Here is a 21,029-nt window from a genome sequence, read left to right as displayed (position 1 = left end):
CCTATTCTATATCCTTGAAGCTTCATGTGTGTTGTGAATGCTTTGTGACAGAGCTTATGAATATGAGAGTGATTTTTATGAAACATTTTGCGAAACCCGTGAGTGTTTATTGATTGAATATAGAGAAGAGGGCTGTGATTTATTTTGAATGCTCAAACTTTACACTACATCATTTGTTATGTGGCCTTCAAGGAAGCTTCAGGTATGCCCATTTGCATGAAATTTGGAGCTCCATTGGAGCTAATGAAGGAAGCAAATCTTGACTAGAGGCTCAACTACATGTATAGCCAAAAACCAAGTACCAATATTTGGCATTTTTGGTAAGTTCTCAAGGAGTTCTATGGATCCCAAGTCCCAAATTCTCTCTCCCATTACTCACACCTGCATCAACCATTGTGTTGCATAGTTACTCATGTGGTGTCAATCTCCATTGGAGGTCTTTATGAGCTTTAGGGCTCTCATAAAGCTATTACTTATGCATTACACAATTTCCCTTTGACTACCCTACTTGTGCCTTCTCATGGAGCTCATGCACAATATCAAGATTTCATATTTTTGGTAAGTTCTCAAGGGGATCTATGGATCCCAAGTCCCAGATTCCCCTTCTCTAGTGACTTGCACCTGCATATCAACTAGTCATTAGGGGAGAATTGGGGTCTCCAAAGGGCCCCCAATTAGTGTTTCCTAATTTCAAGGGATTAGTGAGGCATTTGAGGTGTACCAATGGGAGTGCTCCTTTTTGTGGGGCAATGCCATGTTGAGGTAGAGGGTGGGCAGACTTGCAAACAGCCCCTATTGGCTACTCCTCTTACACCTAGGACCACTCAAACCATCCTCCCCCCCCCCCCCCCTCAACCAATGCTTGACCCTTCTACCATATGCACCTCCCCCAAACAAACCTACAAGTCATTCAAGAGGTGGTGGGCCCTTCTGGGCAAATTTTCCCCCCCTCTCAGCTTGTTACAGGCCTACCCCCTCCTCTTCTCTAGTCTAGCTCCATTCTCCCTCCATTTTTTAGATGTGGGAATGCATTTGGCATCTTCTCTGCCCCCTCCTGCTCTGCTGGTCCACTATGTTTCTCCCTCTCCAGCACCTCCTGTAGCAGCTGCTCATTCTCTCTCCACTCCTAGCTACATCACCTCCTATAGCAGCAGCTACTCATCCCCCTCTGCTCTTTCTTCCTCCATTCCTAGCTACAGTACCTCCTGTAGTGGTTGCTCATCCCCCTCTGCTCTTTCTCCCTCCATTCCTAGCTACAACACCTCCTGGACCAGCTGCTCATCCCCCTCTACTCTTTCTCCCTCCATTCCTAGCTACAGCACCTCTTGGAGCTTCTCTCAAGCTTCAGTTGCACCCTCTATACCTTCTCCCTCTCTCTCCCTCTATCGGAGCTGCTCTCTCCCTCTAATACAAGCATGGTGAGGAGACCATACATGTACTCTGTGTCCCACAGGAGCAAAAATGCACTGGGTGAATGGGTGCCTTGCACCTACAGCTTGAATGATTGGATAGTCATGAGAGGATCTGCCAAGGGTCCACATAAGCTCCAAGAGCAAAAGAGGTGATCTTTTGCATGAATGGAAGGGCCGCATCATGAAGTTCAAGCTTGGGAAGAAAGGATTGCTTGCAAAGGTGCAACACATCTACATGGGGAAGAACATGCACCTTCCTCTGTCAAGCAATCAATCGACAATACCATTGCATTGTAAGTCTGCATTTTGTGTAAGATTTTAAAGTGTAATGAGTCAGCTTGAAAATGTATTTTGAAATAGAACCAGTGTAATGAGTCAGTTTGAAATTGTATTTTGAAATAGCGCTTGTGCATAGCAGATGTATTTCCTTCAGACTTTGAGGAGTGGGAACCAGTCGAGTGCTTCTTAGGTAAGTTTACTACCATTCATGAGGATTTAGGAAGGAAAATGCATGTTGGAGAGAAGTCCTCTGCTTTGAAACAGAGAAATATCTATTGGTATAATGCCAAGTACAGTACTCCAAGGACGGCATCAGGCTATGGCCATCTTTAATGCATTGCAACACCACAACTTGAAGACATGGATTGCAGCATGGTGGACACAAGAACAATGCAATCATACAAGGAAAAGATTGCAAAGGATGTGGGCATGGCCATGAAGTTTACATTTGGCTCTAAATGGGTAAGGTTGTCTTGGTTTATGCCTCTGCACATTTTTGCTTCTTGTTTTCATAATATCCAAATGCACAGAACAAAAACCATGTGGTCATGCAAGTGCCTACATGAGAATGCCCTTGAGGAATTGCTTGGGGTGAATTGGGGAAGCAGGTCAGGTGAATAAAAGGGTGATTTGTTTCAATGCCATGTATGTAAGGACAATGTGATTGTCAAGTACCACATCTCTTGCCAAATGTTATATTTTGCTTTCCAATATAGGCGCTGGAAGAAAACAGGTGACAATTGGCTCCCCCTTGACTCTAACGATGATTATAATACAGGGGTAAGTTTATATATTGGTTCTCATTTAAGAGATGTTAAGAATGTGACTGTCATGTCATAGTGGACTCTCGGGGATGTGCGGGAACACCTATTGGTCATGGAGGATGGCATGTCTGAGTCCTTTCACTTTACCTTAAATGGTGAAAAGGTAGGAAAGCGTGCAGCGAAGCTTGTGCATAGTGCCACTTTTATCCCTCCTGCAATATTGAAGATTGTCTAGAAAATGTGGGGTGGAACAATTGTGGATTTTGACATTTTCCAATTAATAGTGGTGCAATTAATTTTGATGTTTTGAATGGTTTTGTTTCATGTCAATGTCAAGTTTTTCCCAAAATTTTTATAATTCTTTTTATTTTTTATATTTAGAACATTTGGGTATGTATAGGTTATAAAGTTACTTTAGTTTCAAAGTTTACACTATCATAGCCATAGTTCTCCTAGCTACCAAACTACCATGGATTTTGCTAGGTCTGCCTTCCACGATTTCATCTCCCATACTCCATTAATTGATAGAGAGGAGGAGTTATTTCCAGTCTTTGATAAGAGCATAGATGTCCTAGGCACCTACTTGGGAGCCCGAGATGATTTTGAAGAACTCATCAAGTACATGCAAGACTACATCGCGAGTTTTGCATATCAACTTGATGAGTCTACAAAAACATGGGTCCCAATGGATTATTTGAAGTACTTGTTCAATCAAGAACCCAAGTTCATGAAGCATTTAGATCGCTTTCGAGCCCAGCTCACACCCCTAGGGTTTAGGGAGGTGGACATTGATGACCTCCTAGCATGTGGAGTCATCGGAAACACAGGAAATAGGTTCCTATCCTTGGAAATTACCTTTATTTTCCTTCTCCAGGAGGGACAAATGGAAGAGGAGGCCTCGACAACCTCAAGCCTTGACCCTGACCCTGCCCCTGCCCTTTCTGATCCTCTTATTTCTATAGATGAGCCCAACATCTACAATGAAGAGCTCATAGATGAAGAAGGTGAGGAGCGGGAAGCTGCATTGGCCCTGGAAGTGCTCCAGCGACATCCTGAACCCCATTCTACTTCTCAAATTCCATCCACCTTGGGCACCACCTCTGTTGACCCCGCAACAATGATATGGTTTCTTGCTCCCCTTCTTGTCGATGGAGAACAATACCTCTTTCTCCATGACATAGAGGTTATGTTTGGTCTCCGAGAGGAGGAAGCTCTTGGTATCCTGTGTGGATATGAGGTGGACATGACTATGCAAGAACCTGGGTTTTTGGGAGCAGATGATTCAATAGAAGAGGTTCTTGCTTTAACACTGGCCCAAATAAAAGATGCACATACATCAATCTACTCCGACCTACCTGATGTTCCAAAAGAAGCCTCCACATCTCACTCCAGATATAGCAGGAGGCCTCTGGATCCATCCTCATTGACAAAGAGGAAGGGATTGAGCATGATGACTCCATAGTGGTAAGAAACTATAAGCTTTGAATTTCTTCTCTCTTTGTATACTTTTGCTTTAATGGAATTCTAATGTAATGTTGGATTGTTGCAGGAGGCATTTGAGGTCGACCTATTCTCATCTCGGCAATGCCTTGTTCACAGTAGCTTCGGTCGAGATCACTCGCTGGCACATTACCTTAGCCAAGCAAAAGGGCGCTTTGTGGTTATCCACAAAAAGTTTTCTCGACATGGCACTGATGACCTCCTGAAGTGCAAGGCCTTGTCAAGAGTGACTGGTCATGCTGACATCAATCGCAATGCTGACAAGGTCCTTTTGGTGAACCGCATGGCTGCCCTCAATGCCTTTGGAACCAATTTTCAAGGGAGTACTTCTCAGTTTGTATTTCCAAAACAAAAAAGCCCTGTCGAACACGTTTCCACCGCTTAGACAGACATGATTCTTCATCTCATCGGCTCCAAATGCACATAGAGCTTGACACCCGACTGGAGATCCTCTGCACTGACGTTCTTGGACACCATCTGGAAGTGTGGTTGCCCCATATCCTTCAAACAATATCCCACCATGCCATGAAAGGTATGCATGTTTTTTGTTGTCGTAACCCTCAGCACATGATCACAGCCCCTACATGCTGGATCACCTTGTTCATTGATTGCACACTCTTTGTAGCCACTCTACACAATCTGGAGATGCAAATGAAATAGAGACCCTCCTCTCTCCACTGAACAAAGGCTCGCGATGCAACACGTCTCCAAAAACGTCTCAACAACACCTAGCAGATTCGCATCGATGTTTGCACCACCTGTAACAATCATAACACTTAGAACGTTCAACACTTTTAAACCTCCTACAGAAATCCACAGCCTGCCTCTCCCCTTCTTCACCACCTACAACTTGCATAAAACCAGGCAATGTAAGGCTATCGACTCCATAACCCAAAAAAATTGCAACCAGAATACACCTCTGGACTCCCTCGAAATCTTCCTCGCCCATGGCGTGCACATCTAGCTCGCCTCGCTTCTCTACCGTGCGCGCGAGTTCCTTGACCCTCATCTCGTTCAGCTCCACCTTCCCTCTCTCGCCACCCTCCCTCTAAAACTCTACATCGCAACATGGGGGTAACTCGTAATGATCTAATGTGCATTTATCAATCCACTATGCGCTTCTCGTGCCTCTTACCAAAAATCTCCCTAATTAGACCACTAACCTTCCCCAATCAAGCTCTATTGGCCACTACCCCTATACCACTCGACCCCCTCAACTTTCACTAATAAATGAATAAAACTCATCGTGGGGGTCTATCCCTTGAGGCACTAAAAACTATTGTATTTGAGAAGTGCAAACTAGTAACAAAGACACCGAGAACTAGGAATGTATAGTGCACATAGCAAGGAGAAGGGGAGACATTGGAAGCGAGTTTCCAAGGTTATGGTATATTATGGTATCAAACAAAGATTGGATTGCTAAAGTACATTAGTATCCATAGCATCAAAAGAGAGCCCCTTCTAGCAAATGACCACCTCTGTTTAGCAATTTCAACATGTAATCCGTGCCTTTTGTTCATAGCTACACAAAAACTCACAAGATAAATCCTTCATCTTGTATTGTGATCCTAGATAAACAAATATTCTCTCTCTTTGCAAAAGCACACTACTAGATTTAAAATATCATTCGCATGAGTAAATTGCTTTTTTAGAATGCATCTACATATTTGCATAATTTTCAATGACATTGGTTTTGAGAATTCCAAACTTTCTTATGCATCAAGGGATTTTGAACCACATATACATTAAGAAAAGGGTTTTGAACCATCTCTACCTAATGATCGACATCAAAAAAAGGGTTGCTATGGTTTCAAAGGTAAATTTTGCACCCCTATCTCAAAAGATTGGCTCTATTCACAGATGGCCATCTTTGATTGGCTCTATTCATAGATGGCCATCTTTGATTGTTAGGACAATAAAGCAAGAGAGGCAGATTAAGATGGAACAGCCTATAGTCAATAATCTTGTTTCTTAGCACCAATGATAGATATCTCAAGAACAAAGCCCAAGTATAGTGTGTCAATCAAAAGGTACGGATACAAGTTGTGGCATTGGGACACCTTAAGGCACAATATTTGTGTCAATGAAGAAGTCCTCAAGACTATATATTATTGATTTTCGTGTCCTTGGCATCTCAAGTACATTTTGTTGGATCATAGCAAAACAGCATTACAAGCAATGCAAGAGCCATCACGCTACTGCAAACATCCCTGCTTTGCATATAGTCAAAACCCCATAAATGAAATGGCTTGGACAAAAAACCATCCCTGAAATGAATCCATAGCATACATACAAATTTCCAGATTCCACCACTTCTAGGCACATGCGAAGGACAATGGTTTTATTGCATTCATACAAAACTGATGCTTCAACCAAGTGACATGGCCTATGTCAACAATTTTATTGCAAACAAATTGTTCGATTTTGTCTCAAGCATCTTTAAACCCTCCCCAACACACAGAAAAATCCCAAATAGCTAATTTTTGTGTTGTGACAAAAACCCTGCGTTTTTCTCAAACCATTTCAATGTACCATGTCACAGAAGATTGTTTTGAGACTCTTAGCTCAAATCTGAGCAATGCAGATAATTACTCACCAAGAACATTGTTAGGCACCACTGATCACAACAAGATCTACTTCACAAGATTCCTGTTTGTAGTTTTACTTTAACCGTAGTTACGAGTCCCTACCAGACTTTTGACATTACACAAACATGATAGAGCAGTATTGGGACAAGGCATAAAGGACACCACTCAATTCCAAGTAATAACTTAAGCTACATTTAAAATCTTGACAGGCTACTCATGACAACACAACAAAGTAATAACTTAAGCTACCAGCAACATCTCTTTACTGCACTTGTTTAGAAAGTTCCCTTTCATCAAAATTTTCCTATTGTTTTGAACTCAACAAAAAAACCCCCCAAAAAAAAGTTTCTTGACTGAAGTAAAGACTCAAAAACTTAAGATTCGATAAGATAGGATCAATTTTCGACTATTTGTGAAGCCAAGACATCCAAGGTAAGGGGCAACGACCAACTAATCAATCCAATCATACTAAGAAACTAACTTGGTCATATGCAAACATGTAGTTGTTGCATCCTACCCTGCAGTTATCCACAATAGGCATGTCAGCTACCTTAAATATATTTTCCTACGAGAGATGCATTTTCACTTAAGTTGAAATGCTTTGTAAAAATATATCCAATCTACAAAAATTCTAGAAAATCCATGAAGCCTTTGAAATAGGAAGCGTTGTACAAGCTGAAGTTATTTAAACGATGAATCATCTAAAAACTAGTCTAAAGTCATTCACGAATCGCTTAAAATACAGTCTAAATTCATTGTTGAAGAAACCTGTCATCATTTTGTAGACTACGAGATCAAACATAAAACGTGACTAAAGATGCCCTATCCAGATCGGTCAGTGCCTGGGCACTATCTTGCCATGCACATCTACTCTAACCTTGGGTTGCGAGTTCAAATATATTCAGTGGATGATCAATCAACCGACCCGGTGAAGCACAGGATAAGGCTTTACAAGACTACCACCTTTGTTTTCATAAAAAGTACTTTCATTTCATAACTATAATGTAATAACTAACCAGTCATGTCCATTATATTGTACAAAGACACAAGCATCCTAGACCTCTTATAAGCACCCAGGGGCCTCGCGCATACTCTCCCAAGGTAAAAACATATAGATTACACAAAAGGTTACCAACTGTTTGTAGATGTGCTAGTCTCGTTTTATCTACACTACCCGATCAATCAGTGGATGATCAATCAACCGACCCGGTGAAGCACAGGATGAGGCTTTACAAGCCTACCACCTTTGTTTTCATAAAAAGTACTTTGATTTCATAACTATAATGTAATAACTAACCAATCATATATATAAATGTACCTTTATAAGACAGAATAAGTCCAATCATACAAATTTAGATTTTTTGTTGTTCTAAAGATAAAAAATCTACACATAAAATAAAAGAGAAAATAAAAGAGAATATGAAAGAGAAGAAAAAAGAGGTAAACAAAAACTTTTAAGAAAAACAAAAGGAAGACATACTTAGCAAGCAAAGCAACACTTATGTCATCATCAATGCCCAAGCATAAGCAGCTATACTGGGTTTCTAAAGACCCACGGAGTCTCTTGGGTAAACCCAGTGCTTATTAAAATACATCAAATAAACAAAAGAGAAAGAAAACAAGAAATAAACAAGAAAGGAAGCAAGTGACTAAGCAAAAATAAACAAGCAAGTCAAGAAACAAAATCTTCCAAAAAATTCGAATATCGCTCTCTCTCCTCTCTCTCACTCTCTCTCACTCTCACTCTCACTCTTATTTAAAACATAAAAAAGCTAAATGGTCCTTTACACTTATGTATTGTTTCCTATAAAGAGTCAAAAATACATTTCTAACTTAGAAAGCACAAGCATACTCAAACAAACTCTTTTTTCAAAACTAAAAGAAAAATGGGCTATTCAGCTCCCCACTTTTTGTTTTCAGCTTATGTTCAATCATTCTAAACATACCTAAGGCTGATACACCATAGATAAAAGACTTCATATCTAAGATTGTGCATACTTTTTTCATTATTTTCCTTGGATTATACCTCTTATGTAATAGTAAAGTGATCAAATTACTACATTGAGTGATAAAAGACTCCTTAGTTATATAAAGGCGGGAAAATCTATGGAATCGGGAAGAAATGACTCCATATTTTGCCAAATCAGAAATGTTTGAGTCAATGTGAGCCATCTTTACAATGTGTAAACCACTATATTCATGTTGTTGACATTTATCGTATATATTAACCTCTAATCCTACGGTAGATTGAGAAATTCTAAGGTCCAAGAAAACACAAGAATCCCCTCTTGAAGTGCAGCTCAGTTCACAAGAGTCACAAGGATAGATTCCTTCTCCAAAAGCACTAATGTCTTTGTACATAAAGTCTTGAAAGTTAGGAACACCTGGTACAAATAAATCATCTATAATACGCCTAGCTTGGCTAAGTTTATGTAAAATGATAGGGCAGGTATTGATAGAAATAAGACGTTGCATAAACTCAAATTCATAAGTGAAAAGATAAAAGTTTGCTAAAAAGATGGCACAATTAGTGCCCATGGGGATTCCTATAATTTGTTAAAACAAAGAATCACCTATTGTGATGTAAAGATTATCTAAAAGAAAATCTATCCAAGAGCAAACATCTTCCACACTTACTACCTTTGTGTATCTTTTCTTTTTAGAACCTATGTCGTGATCTTTATTTTTTAGCCACAAGAAGTCAAAGCATAAGGCTGTTTTCTCAACTTTTAGCACTTTGCATCTATCTTTGTCAAATCTTAGATTGAAAACTTCAGCCACTAGCTTTTTTATTCTAAACTTCAGGTCTTCCAGCTCAATCTTTGTGTAAAGCGTCGTAAAATCATAGGTTTGTGGGAGAATAGGAGACTCTTTTTCCTAAATGCTTCGAGAGGAATTAAAAAATTTTAGGAATCACTCCTACAGAGTCATTTAAAATCCAACTTGAGTGCGAGGGGACATCTGCCTCTTTTAATAAGTCCCTCCAAAGTTCATGGACACTAGGCAACATGGCTTTGAAGCAGTAGCTTAGCCATTTAGAGACATCCGTCAAAGTAGTCTCACAAGCAGCTGCAATAAATCTTTGCTTTTTGGGAGTTTTGTGAAAGTTCCAAGCAGCACAAAGAAAAGGTATACTTGGATTGCATACAAACCCATAAGACTTACAAAAACTCTGATGTTTTGAGATCAAATCCTTTTGAGAAACTAAGGCAGGGGCGTAAGTTTTGGCTAGTGAGTTCACTTCTCTCAAAAGACATTCTAAGTAAAACTTTTTGCAAATAAAAACAAAGTTATTGGATTGCAGACAAACCCATAAGACTTACAAAAACTCTGATGTTTTGAGATCAAATCCTTTTGAGAAACTAAGGCAGGGGCGTAAGTTTTGGCTAGTGAGTTCACTTCTCTCAAAAGACATTCTAAGTAAAACTTTTTACAAAAACTCTGATGTTTTGAGATCAAATTCTTTTGAGAAACTAAGGCAGGGGCGTAAGTTTTGGCTAGTGAGTTCACTTCTCTCAAAAGACATTCTAAGTAAAACTTTTTGCAAATAAAAACAAAGTTATTGGAACATTTGTCCATATAAGAAATGACAAAATTCCTATGGAATTTTCGAAGAAGAGTTTCATCTTCTTTAGAAAGATGGTTACTTTGCTTTGAGCAATTAACCGAAGGGACTTCTTCTAGCTTCAAAGAAACTTTCTTTAAAATCTTCCCTTTCCATTCTAATAAGATATTTTGAACTCCTAAACATTCTTCTAATTGCAAAATAAACTTTGAGATTCCCTTATCGATAGCTTTTAAAAGGTAAGACTCTTTAAAAGAGTACAATCGAAATTTCGTGCCTTTCATGAAAAGGTCTCATAAGTTACTAGAAGGCAAATTTGAGATATCAGCTATGACTACATGTCCTAAATCAGTATCAATAAAGCTTTGGAATCTCTTACTTTTACAACAACAAGGTTCTCTAAGGATAGAAGATTTTGAATGCTCTGAAAGCCTTTTACCTATCTCTCCATAGTTGAAAGCCTTTTGTCCTAAAGTTTTTACATACTTCCAAGCTGCTACTGGATGCTTCCAAATTCTTATCACAAAATGAGGGAGAGAATCCATCACTTCATGAGACTTCAAAATTGAGTTTAAGCCTATCTTGTCAAGTGAGGGAGAAGTAAAAATACAAATCAAGAGTTCCTTATTTAGATAGACTTCTTTGCTTTGAAAGGAAGCTTTTACTTTTAAGAAGCGATCCAACAAAGTTTTAAGTTGTATATAATGGAGCTTATTTAGATTTAAATCCTCAAAAGAGAAGTTTTCCAAGGTGTATTGAAGTTTAAAAAGAACTTTGACATTATATTTTTCAAAAACTTTTATTGAAAAAAGACCCAGAGACGTTAATCTATCTAGGTAGAGTAGTCTTCTTTTATAGTCTCGAGGAGCAAAAACTCTTGGAACTGAGGAAGTTAAAGGAACTAAAGGAGGGGGAAGTGGAGGAAGAGGAAGTGAGGGAGGCAACTCACGAACAACATGTGGGATTGCAGGAGAGCTAGGACAACCTCGTAACATAACTTTAGGTTTCCATACAATGTTAGGTGTATGACTATGTTGGTAATGAGGAATGTTAAAGGGCTTGATATGAGTTCTCCACATCAAAGGGGTTCTTTTTAGAGGTTCTGTTATTTTTATGAAAAGTTGATTTTCCTTCCAAATTAAAACCTCTTGGAAAGAAAGTGTGCAAAGTTCTCATCCAAAACAATTCACGAGGACAAGCAGCCTTGTAAAAATCCTTGGCATTATTAAAATGGCCCTCTATATGCTCAATGGGAAAGCAACGAAAAGATTCAAAACCAAACTTAGCCATTGCCGCATATAAGGGTTTTGAATTCTCAATTAAGGAATTCTTCCTATGAACTTTTCTAGCTTCCCTAACATGTTCTTGAAAACGAATAAAAGTTGTCCTATAAGTTTGTCCTACATAAAGCATATTACTACTATGTATGTTATGGACAACATAAATTACTTGTGTGGCATAAATAGGACTAATAGAAACAGAAGTCTTGAGATGCTTGTTTCTAAGACGTCTTAGTTTATTAAGAATTCTTATGTTATTATTAGTATAATGAGTGCTAACTAATAAAGCCTTAAAGTTAGACCAATTAATGTTACCTTTTCCAAAATCATGAAGATTATTCATGTTTGACCTAGCTAGAAAGTTAAACCTTTCTCTATATATGTTTCTTCTACATATTTTGTTTTGATTTTCCGAGCTAGACCCAACTAAATCACCTACCAAAGAGACAAGACCATCACTAGTATTTCCAATGTTGTTCGATGAGGTCAAACGATCCAACATTCGGAAACTTGCTTGCACTCTCCCTGCCCATCCCAAGGCAATTTCTCCCTTGCTATATCCCCTAATTCTAGTAGGAGCGAGACTAGTATTTAAGGGGAGGCTTGCTTGCACACTCGTTACGCGTCCCAAGGTAACTCCTCCCTTACTACTACAAGGGAATGTCACAGCAACCAGATGACATCCCAAGAGATCGCCCTGTTGGTTTCCAAAAGGCAAATTTATCATAGCATGTATCGCTAAGCCAATATACCCTAAACTGGCGATGACAGTTAGGGTTAGCCAATGCCCCAAGGCCACTGTAAGAGCTTAATCAACCTAGAAGCACCAAAGAAAGAGAAAGAAAAGGAAAGTTACCAATAATCTAAAAAATAAAATAAATAAAATAAAATGAAAAATAAAGCGATCATACAATGAAATAAACCAAGGAGAGCAACTAAAACAAAACTCAAAAGCACACTTTTTAAAGAAATAATTTTTTTAATTAAAAATAAGAGAATTAAAAATAAAAAATAAATTAAATTATTAAACAAAAAGAAAAGGATTAAAATAATAATAAGAAAAAATGAGAATAACTTTACCTATTGGGGCTTTTACACCCGCATAAGATAAAACAATGTAGTCGAACAGCTGATCACCACTTGGGCGAAAATTCACAAAATTTGCATGTCCGCTAAGGTGATAGAAAAATATACCTTTGTAAGACTAGAATAAGTCCAATCATACAAATTTAGATTTTTTGTTGTTCTAAAGATCAAAAATCTACACAGAAAATAAAAGAGAATATGAAAGAGAAGAAAAAAGAGGTAAACAAAAACTTTTAAGAAAAACAAAAGGAAGACATACTTAGCAAGCAAAGCAACACTTATGTCATCATCAATGCCCAAGCATACGCAGCTATACTGGGTTTCTAAAGACCCGCGGAGTCTCTTGGGCAAACCCAGTGCTTACTAAAATACGTCAAGTAAACAAAAGAGAAAGAAAACAAGAAATAAAGAAGAAAGGATGCAGGTGACTAAGAAAAAATAAACAAGCAAGTCAAGAAATAAAATCTTCCAAAAAACTGGAATATCGCTCTTTCTCTCTCACTCTAACTCACTCTTATTTAAAACATAAAAAGCTAAATGGTCCTTTACACTTATGTTTTGTTTCCTACAAAGAGTCAAAAATACATTTCTAACTTAGAAAGCACAAGCATACTCAAACAAACTCTTTTTTGAAACCAATCATGTCCATTATATTGTAAAAAGACACAAGCATCCTAGACTTCTTATAAGCACCCAGGGGGCCTCACGCATACTCTCCCCAAGTAAAAACATACAGATTACACAAAAGGTTAGATGTGCTAGTCCGGTTTCATCTACACTAAGTCAAATGGAAAAGAAAACTCGAATGCCTTAAATATAGAAAATAAGTTTCATGTTTGCAGGCAGCCTTTTTTCATTGTAATCATAGTTATGAAGTGCCCTTATTGATATAAAATAGATGTGATCAAAAGTTTCTCAGGACGAAGAGGCGTAAAAGACCAAGCAATTCCATTTTCCACACAAGCTGCTTTAAAACTCTTGCAGCCTACTCATGGCAACTCAATCAGTCAACCCATTTGAAGCGCAGGATAAAATCAGACAAAACTACCTCCTTTGTTGTAATATTTTTTCCATATCTACGATGTTAAACTGACTAATATGTCCATTAAATTGTGCATACTCTCCCAAGTTTGAAACGTACACACTACACGAGTTTACCAACTGTCTGTAGATGTGCTAGTCCCATTTCATCCTGACAAAGTCAATATTATCTCAAGCTTCAAGCAAATAATCCAGTTTTTACTATTCATCCATACTTTCACTTTCCAGAGAGCTTTCGAGTGTTCACAGAACAGTCTTTGCAATGGCTGTGAGCCACCACAACCCTCCTCTGTATTTGCACAAGCACCATCTCTGAAAGACTAACAGTCTAAATATGTCATTACTTTTTGCCACTTTTCTTCAGACCTGCCCCAGCAAATGTACCTTTACCTGCTGCCTTCGCTTTCAAATCCTTCAAAGCCTATTCACAACACATCAATAGTCATCCAATGACTGGGAACATTGCAAGACATGTTTGAGGAAAGCACATCATATACAAACAAGCGTGGAGCAATTCTCGCCAACCAACCTTCTCTTCGTCCTTTTTCTTCTGCAGGTGTGCCAGGTCAGCCTGAAAACACAGGAGCATAATGTCAGCAATGAGACCACCTTGGCATAAAATTGCCAAACGTTCAAAAAACACAGGAATATCACTACTGAGTCCTGCCCAGTGAGAGGAACTATCTAGAATTTGTGATTGAAATTTTTTTATCAAATGGCCTAGTAATTCCCCATTTACGTTCTGTCCGTGTGCTCTTCTCTGAACCTCATACACAAGATATCAAAAAAGTAAACCCAAAGAAGGAAATTGTTCAGAAATTAATACAGAAGATAGTACCTGACCACTGTATGTTCACTCCTGTAGATCAAAAAACATCTACAATGATTTACTTTTCACCGTGAAATATACACCTTTACAGGATTGGAATACATCCATTCTTACACCTTGGATTAGACTTTCCAGTATGAAAACATTCCTTTATAAAATATGAGATGCAATTATCCTTGGAGCATCTGCATGGTTGCTATCACATGGTTTTGAAGCAGTGATAACCTCTCAGGCTAGGCCACAGGAACTTCAGTTCCTACTTCATGAGGTGGCCATCAGCTTTATATATGTAATTAAGGGGGGAAGTAGGCTAAGCTGGTGGGTCAGCACCTCTCTCTCTCTCTCTCTCTCTCTCTCTCTCTCTCTCTCGTGCGTGCGCGCACGCGCACACACACACACACACAGAGAGTCATGGCCGATGGCCACTGTAGACACATATGCATACAAAAATGCATTCAAGGGCATCAAAGGCTGACGGCCAATTTACCCTTTTGTGGCTGAAGGAGGTGAAGTAGAAACCCCTTGAAGTTGGTGTAGTTATCCTAGGAAAAAATGGTGAATAGATGAACACATGGTTGGTGATCATGTGCCCAAACCCTGAAATCCCATGGATCTTGGACCTATACCTGCTTCGTGACCACTATCATTTTCTGTCCCCAATCCTCTGAACGGATAATGCATACAATGGGTACTTTTGCCTTTTCTGCCTGCCCATTGAAATTCCCAATAGCACTACTGGAAATCAACTCAACTGACGGCTGGTGCACTGCTGATTAAGTGCTGAGACACTATAAAGGCAAATTTCCCAAAAAATAAGGCCAATCACACCATATAGCTCTCTTTTCCAATATTAAACTCTTCTGATATTAGGAGATTTGAGCATAAACGGATCAAAAATCAGGCAGTCCTGGTAGAACTGAGTAGATACCATCCATAGTACCCTGCCAGTAGATCGCTGCGAATCAGTCTGCAAGCAGGATGATATATTGGCATGGCATGCGTTGCTCTAAATGAGTTCCAAATAAGATCTAGATATACATCCAGGTTCACAGCTCATCAAGAACATTCCATAGATGTCATTCTGAATACCTTCATGAAAAGCCACTTTTGAGGGGTGCCTTGGCAGCTGACAAACAGCAGCAATTCCCGCAAGAATATTTCGAAGATATGTAGCCCTAATCATGCTCCAACTTTCATTCAAAATGTTGAACCAGAACTGAATTAAAGAAACAGGAGTTACTACCAAGTGATTGACCACTACCAAACTTCACCAAGGTGAAGAGCAGCAGGTAAGGAAGAGGAAGAGGGTGCCCTGATACCAAAGCCAACCAACAAGAAAGGAGAAGAGAAGTGAAAAGAAAGATCCATGTTGAAACATGCAAAAGCAGCACATTATTTCCAAGGTGCGTTCATCAATGAGGTCCCCATCCCTAATCTTTTCTAGTGCTTTGCTTATGGGATAATCCTACTTACGACACATGGCATCCCAACATATAATACTTGTACATGGGACAATATCATGTGGCAGCCTAGCAATGTCCTAACCTTTATTAGCTTACATCTAGAGCTCTAGTGCTCAGATTTACACAAGTTAGCACTCTAGAGCCATCTAGAGAAAGAGATCTAGCTAGAACATCATCAGCTGCTACTGCTACATATAAATCATAATGTAGTGCAAAATGCAGTTTTGTAAATGTCTTCCGGAGCTATGTGTATCCGATGATACCCACTCTTAAGATCCACCTAGCTGAATACAGACACAGCGTTAAGATAAACCAAGACGTCATCTATACAAGTAAAAAAGAGTAGATTCTTGACAGTGATCTTATTTAAAGCTCTGTAATTGACACAGATTCTCAACACATCATCCTTCTTGGCAGAAAGAAGTACCAAAGTGCATAGCAAACGGAGGGCAAGTAGGTCTTACTAACCCATGTTCAACAAAGTATGGACTTGCCTTTAAATCTCTTCCTATTGTATATGGTAAGATGGATTATTAGAAGAACCACCCAATATTAAATCAATCTTAAGAGGTCTAATAGGTGGAATTAAAGGAAACATTGTCCATGCTGTCCTTGAAAATCACTCTTTCGCCAAGTTTCCTTTACTTTTTGGTGAATGTGAATCAAGAAAGTCTCTATGGAACCCCGAGCCACCTTAGAAACTTAACTTATCAAGATATTGGATGCACCCGCTTTGATGACAATGTGTGGGTGACGGGCTGCACATTGTAATCTAGAGTTGATTGGGTTTTGCAATGCCATGGGTAGACATTTATCTAATCAATAGTTATCAAATAGTGCTCATACCAAATGGGAGATGGTCAACACAATATGTTAGAGTTGAGGGAGTACTAAAGAAGTAACCCTACGCAATGCTGTAAACTTAAACCTCTCATTGAACTCTGTCAGTGGTGGTGCATAGACACAATGAACCCACAATTAGATCCTGCTAAAGTAATCGACCATGGCAGCCAAAGCTAAGACTCTGCATATGGTAGTCATCCTAGCTATAGAAGCAAATGTCTCCCCATAATCCACTTCCTCGGCTTGTGCATAGCCTTTTGCTTTATACTTATCCAAGATCCCATCGGATTTGTACGTGGCGCAAAAAACCCTCTTGGTTCAAATGATCTTCCTCTTTCGAGGTCTATCAACCAGGTCCCATGTATAGTTCTTCAGAATGGCCTCCATTTCTGCTTCCATGGGAGCCCGCCACTCTAGAATTTCCTTTTGCTTCCTCAAAGGTCCTTGGTACCATGATCTAATGAATCTAAACTATTAGAGCATAGTTCACAATCTAAGCTTTCCTTTGAGATCTCCTCATCTCCGACCTGCTCTCTAGAATGTCAACGACATTTACTCCTGGAGGATCTTCAAGAACCATCTTGGTAACTTTCTTTCCTTTGCCAAGATCTGTCTTGTTGTCTTAGGTGCCTCTCACTCTGACGTTGAATCTTCAATATCTAGATCCTTCACCTCCTTTTCTTGCATGATATTTGGGGCCTCTAGTGCTCTCTAGAGACTTGGCCACTCAACGCACTGAATGCCAACCCAACAGCCTTGGCCACTCTTTCATAGAAGAGCATCCCACTATCCGATCCCAGAAGGAGCCTCTCAATTTACACTCAACTAGAGCTAGCTCTTACCGTGGTTCGTTGTACAAGAATCTCTAGGCTCTCCCCTTTACATCCGCATGTACATCGTTACACATCTCTCTCTCTCTCTCTCTCTCTCTCTCTCTCCCCACAGATTTACATTAAAAACGGCGTACCTCATCGTATTCCTTTTTTTCAGCCTTTGGCGCCTTCAATGGCTTGGCCTTACCGCCTGCCAACGATAAAGTATCCAGTCAAAAAGGCTGAGCCACTGGTTCGTTAGTATAAAGAAACAGACTGAGAGTTTTCGGTAAAGATCGACAAAGGACTGTTAAGGAGCTCAACAATCAGACCTGAAATGTACTATGTAGAGGCCAGACAAACTTCGTTACGGAGAAAGCAGACAAAATATCCAAGCTCTATGCAGACAAAAGCATCAAAGCAACACTCGCAGCAGAAGTCATTAACTAAAACCCACGACAGAGACGGGGCGTAGATCAAACCCTGGATGATTAACCAAATCACAAAATCTGAGGGAAGAGCTCACAAAAGGGCGAAGGCTGAAATAAAAAAGCTGAAGGTGAGAGAGTCTTACCCTGCTTACTCGACATTTTCGAGAGGGGTGTGATGCTTGCGATGAGTTCCGAGCAATTCTCTGCGTGTGCACACGCCTACAAGGCCAGAAACGTGACGCCCGCAGCCAGCGCTTCAATGAATGGCTTTCTTCACACTCCCACTTCCTTTTCTCTTAGGGGGTCCACCCACTCACATTTCGTGAGGGGCATTTTTCACCATAGATACCTCAAGTCTTTATTAATTAGAGGAGTTTCACACCTGGCCCCGAACGCATCCGCAACGCACGACACAACAATACAGTGTATGACACGTGGCAGTCCACGTAATGGTGGAACCACGGCACTGCTGCTTGTGCGCTCTGGCTGACAACTTTACAACCACCACACTTGTTCACGAAGAGAGATACTTAGGCTATTTAAAACTAGTGTGGTGGTCTCTGGAGCTTTGTTATAGCTATTTTAGTGCAAAGAAGTAAACAAAGCATTTTATCTTATGAGGTACCAAACTTCCCTTGAAGCTAATGAAAGCGTTTTGAAGCAAATGAAAGTGTCCGTCCATTGACCATTTCACAAGAGGCAGACAAGATTTTGATGTATCATACATACAGCGCCGTCATGTCACCAAGTAGAGCTTGTCTATTCATCCATCCACTCGCATGTGAAAGCCAACCAACAGCATTTCGATTTGGTAGGACATCTGTGAAGCATATGGATGGGTGTAACCATGCCTAGCTTCATGCCTCAAATTTGAAGGATAGCCTAGAATTTCTTTTTCAAGGGTCATCATTCTAGTTAACATGTTTTCGATCATTTTTGAAGGGCGCTACAACAAATTTTTGCCGATGTGGCAATTCTTTTTTAAGGTTCATTTTTCTCTTGCCCTTCTTGGGAAAGGCAAAACCCACTTTGAAGGGCATTGCAGTCTTTAACTTTAGGGATTGCAGGCTTAGCTTACTTGGACAATCAAGAAGGGTTATATACTTTCTTGCATGGGATATATGAGTACCTAACCCATGCTTTACATGGGCAAAGATTTGCCAAAATCAAGGAAACGGATTAACCAAAATCTAATTGAGAAATGGCCAAGGCCAAAACAAATGCATGTTTTAAACACTCAAAGCTCCTTAAATTGCTAATCAATTTACCTTGTGTCCTCTTCAAGATTTCATTTAGCCATGATGCGTGCTATCGATCGTCAAAAACTTGGATTGGCTTTTGAAATTCTGGCTAAGCTTAACCCATGGCTATGAGACCTTCCATCTCCTTCTTTCATTCCATTGCCCTCCATCTCCTCCTTTCTCCCAAAGCTAAACTTCCATCTCCTCCATTCCATTGACCTTCTATCTCCTCCTTCCTCCCAAAGCTGCCTCTTGTCTTTCCACCTCCTCCCCACTCTAAGCATGCCTCTTGTCTTTCCACCTCCTCCCCTCTCCAAGCCTCCATCCAAGAGCTCCTTCTTTGTGACACATGGCAAGCTCTTCTCCTCCAAGCTACCGCGTGTCCTCATTTTTTTTCCCCCATGTCTGTGGTTGATAGGTTAAAGATTAAAGATAAAGATACTTTCTTTTTACTTAGGTTGCAATACTAAATTTTTTCAAATGTTGGTTGAATGGATAGTTTGCATAGATATTGGGTTCTTCCATGTTTGATATGCATTGAGCAAGAAACTCGATAACTTGGAGTGCATGATAAACATGATTCATGCTAAACATCAAGACTATCTTTCCCTGACACATAATGATGATCATGATTCCAAAGCTAGCTTTTTTTTTAAAATGGCTATAAAAATCATAGGCTAGAAAACCAGTTCTATCTACAACTTCAAATCTTACATTAATTCACATTGCATGTATAAGCGCAAAGCTGAGGAGGGAGTTAATAATTCGCGTAGGGGGGGGAATTAGCCTTGCTTTTTTTTTTGAGAGAGAAAAAACACTAGAGAGAAAAGGAGAATACAAAATGTGGCCATTAGCAAAGGGGCAAAAGTCCTGTGGCCTACACTACAAGCAGCAGTACTAAACCACCCAAGGGGGGTAAACACTTAGACTCCCAACATCACTGATAACTCAAGTAGGGTCTGCCCAATCAGGGTATTATGCTTCTTGATCACCCTTCCGGCATTCTGCAGACCAGACTAAACATTCCTTACAACTAAAGACTCCTTGTACCCTACTGAAATTCCGGCACCAAAGCCGTACATACCGAATAGCACTAGTTACAACATCCTGGATATAAGGCCAACAAGCCCCCAATGTAGATGGTAGACCCGTTGTATCACCCAACAATACCAACATCCAATTAGCAGCTAAATAAAATTGAGCCATGAGGCCCGAATTGTGAACAATGACCTCCAACTTTGACCAAGCCCCACGCGCTATAGGATAGTTCCATCACAGATGCCTTACCACCTTAGTAGTTCTGCCACAAAGTGGGCGATTCGGATTGACATCAAACCTTTTAGTTGGTTTGTCTCTCATCAGGATCCAATGATGCATCATCTTCCATAGGAGGAAGCTCCATCTTCCCATGTAACACCCTCTCCAGACCTCCCGACAACGGGCTTTCCACCAGCTTGGAGACCTGTGGAGGCTGCATTTACAGTTGAGGCCACCATATTAATGTGGGATGATTACCACCATTAGATGCTTCAACACAATTTGATGGCCACGATTGGGGAATTATGTTTAAGACCGCCGTCATCAACCCCCTTTCCCTAGGGGTTAACATAAAACAGGCAAAAATTTTCTAGACACCATACCACTTCCCCTTGGACTAGTCCCAAATATGAGACAACGTCTGCAATCCTTTCTGGAACATCTTGTGAGCAATCCTATCAAATCGAGCCATAGGCATTCCATTAGAATTCATAGTGTCTTCCCCTCCAGATGCTTTCATCCAAGCTGTCATCCCCATGCAGGCCAACCTTCCCCTTCCAAATCATTTTGAAGTAGCATGCCTTCCAAGACATAACCAGGCCCGCTACCAAATCCGAGTTCAAACCTTCAATGGAAAC

General features: G+C 39.9%; 2 protein-coding genes across 2 annotated transcripts; both read right to left on the bottom strand.

The window, feature by feature from the left end:
• Window positions 1–8,418: 8,418 nt before the first annotated feature.
• On the bottom strand, window positions 8,419–9,318 carry LOC147895682 (uncharacterized). Its single transcript, XM_087382810.1, has one exon. It carries the CDS (start codon window positions 9,079–9,081, stop codon window positions 8,419–8,421), a length of 663 nt encoding a protein of 220 aa, XP_087238936.1. The 5' UTR covers window positions 9,082–9,318.
• A 4,185-nt stretch (window positions 9,319–13,503) lies between these two features.
• On the bottom strand, window positions 13,504–18,188 carry LOC147895681 (uncharacterized). The gene is made up of 4 exons (XM_087383176.1): window positions 18,037–18,188; window positions 17,618–17,673; window positions 14,045–14,086; window positions 13,504–13,936 (listed from the first exon to the last, which is right to left on the bottom strand). The coding sequence occupies exons 1-4, from the start codon at window positions 18,050–18,052 to the stop codon at window positions 13,856–13,858; spliced, it is 195 nt and encodes a 64-aa protein (XP_087239302.1). The 5' UTR covers window positions 18,053–18,188; the 3' UTR covers window positions 13,504–13,855.
• Window positions 18,189–21,029: the final 2,841 nt, after the last annotated feature.

This window comes from Dipteris shenzhenensis, chromosome 12, assembly GCF_047967505.1.
Source record: "Dipteris shenzhenensis isolate YYH24624 ecotype China chromosome 12, Dip_SZ_1.0, whole genome shotgun sequence".
Lineage (NCBI taxonomy): Eukaryota > Viridiplantae > Streptophyta > Polypodiopsida > Gleicheniales > Dipteridaceae > Dipteris > Dipteris shenzhenensis.
The sequence above is the reverse complement of the archived record's forward strand: the minus strand, read 5'-3'. Positions and strand labels throughout refer to the sequence as shown.